This window comes from Andrographis paniculata, unplaced genomic scaffold, assembly GCF_009805555.1.
Source record: "Andrographis paniculata isolate CXL003 unplaced genomic scaffold, ASM980555v1 Contig34END, whole genome shotgun sequence".
NCBI classification, from domain to species: Eukaryota; Viridiplantae; Streptophyta; class Magnoliopsida; order Lamiales; family Acanthaceae; genus Andrographis; species Andrographis paniculata.
In genome coordinates, this window is record NW_026137567.1 from 859612 (window position 1) to 861077 (window position 1466).

Here is a 1466-nt window from a genome sequence, read left to right on the forward strand (position 1 = left end):
AAAAATAATCAAAATTCAAATATGATTAATTAATTAATGAAACTAACATTCTCCCACTTGGCCCACTCAAACCATCCCAATATAACGAGAAACTTTACATACGAATCATAGCGGTAGGTCTTCTATAAACGAATGTTACCTTCCATGCATTATGATATGTCAAGCATCTCAAACTAAATTCACAACTTAATGAATAAATCTTATATTTATTCCGGGTTAAACTTGAGCGAGTTTTCTCAATAATAAAAAAATATGTGCGCACAATAACGCGAGAAAACGTCAAACTGAATAAGAGTTTCAAATAACAATGTGCGCAAATAAACTACATTGTAGAATCAAGTCTCATACTTGTTACGTGATCCCTGAAATTCTTTAGTGGCGTGCCTTTAGTCAAGGGATCAGCAAGCATCAACTTTGTAATAACGTGTTCAATTACCACTTTATTTTCCTTGACACGTTCTCTTAAGGCTAAATACTTGATGTCGATGTGTTTTCGACTCCCACTCTTATTGTTTTTAGCCATAAACACCACAACAGAGTTGTCACAGTACAACTTGATCGGTCTAGAAATAAAGTCAACGACTCTAAGCTTGGATATGAAACTCTTCAACCATACACCATGCGAGCTAGCCTCGAAACATGAAACAAACTCAGCCTCCATAGTGGAAGTAGCAGTGATAGACTGCTTCGTACTTCTCCAAGAGATAGCTCCACCAGCCAACATGAACACATAACCCGATGTGGATTTTTGAGTGTCAATGCAGCCAACGTAGTCCGAATCGGAGTAGCCAATCATTTCCAAGACATCAGTTTGTCTATACATGAGCATAAAATCCTTCGTACCTTGAAGGTACCTTATCACTTTCTTTGCAGCTTTCCAGTGGTCAACACTTGAATTACTCTGATATCTCTCTAATACTCCAACAACATATGCTATGTCAGACCTGGTGCAAACCTGAGCATACATGAGACTTCTTACTGCTGAACCATAAGGGATATTTCTCATGTGTTCCATTTCAAAGTCATTTTTTGGACACTAACTCAAATCGAGTCTGTCACCCTTAACAATGGGAGCTACACTCGATGAACAATCTTTCATATTAAATCTTTCTAGAACTTTCTTGATATAGGTTTCTTGAGACAAATCCAAAATGCCTCGATTTCTATCTCTATGGATCTTAATGCCAATGACATAAGATGGCTCTCCTATATCTTTCATATCTAAGTTCTTTGAGATAAATTGTTTTACCTCATATAACATCCCTTTATCATTAGTTGCAAGCAAAGTATCATCCACGTACAACACAAGGAAGCAAATACGACTCCCACTAACCTTTTGGTATATACAGTTATCCAGGACGTTTTCTTCAAAGCCGAATGAATAGATAACATCATGAAATTTCAAATACCATTGGCGGGAGACTTGCTTTAATCCATATGGATTTATTAATCTTACAGACTAAATT

The 1466-nt window shown here is 36.6% G+C and overlaps 1 protein-coding gene across 1 annotated transcript; it reads right to left on the reverse strand.

Annotated features, from left to right (window-relative positions):
- Positions 1-322: 322 nt before the first annotated feature.
- Positions 323-1015, reverse strand: LOC127248855 (secreted RxLR effector protein 161-like). Its single transcript, XM_051271399.1, has one exon. It carries the CDS (start codon positions 1013-1015, stop codon positions 323-325), a length of 693 nt encoding a protein of 230 aa, XP_051127356.1.
- Between the last annotated feature and the right edge of the window lie 451 nt (positions 1016-1466).

Excerpts from the sequence above, each read along its gene's own strand:
- LOC127248855 (XM_051271399.1), bottom strand. The coding sequence starts at position 1,015 with ATGGAACACATGAGAAATATCCCTTATGGTTCAGCAGTAAGAAGTCTC.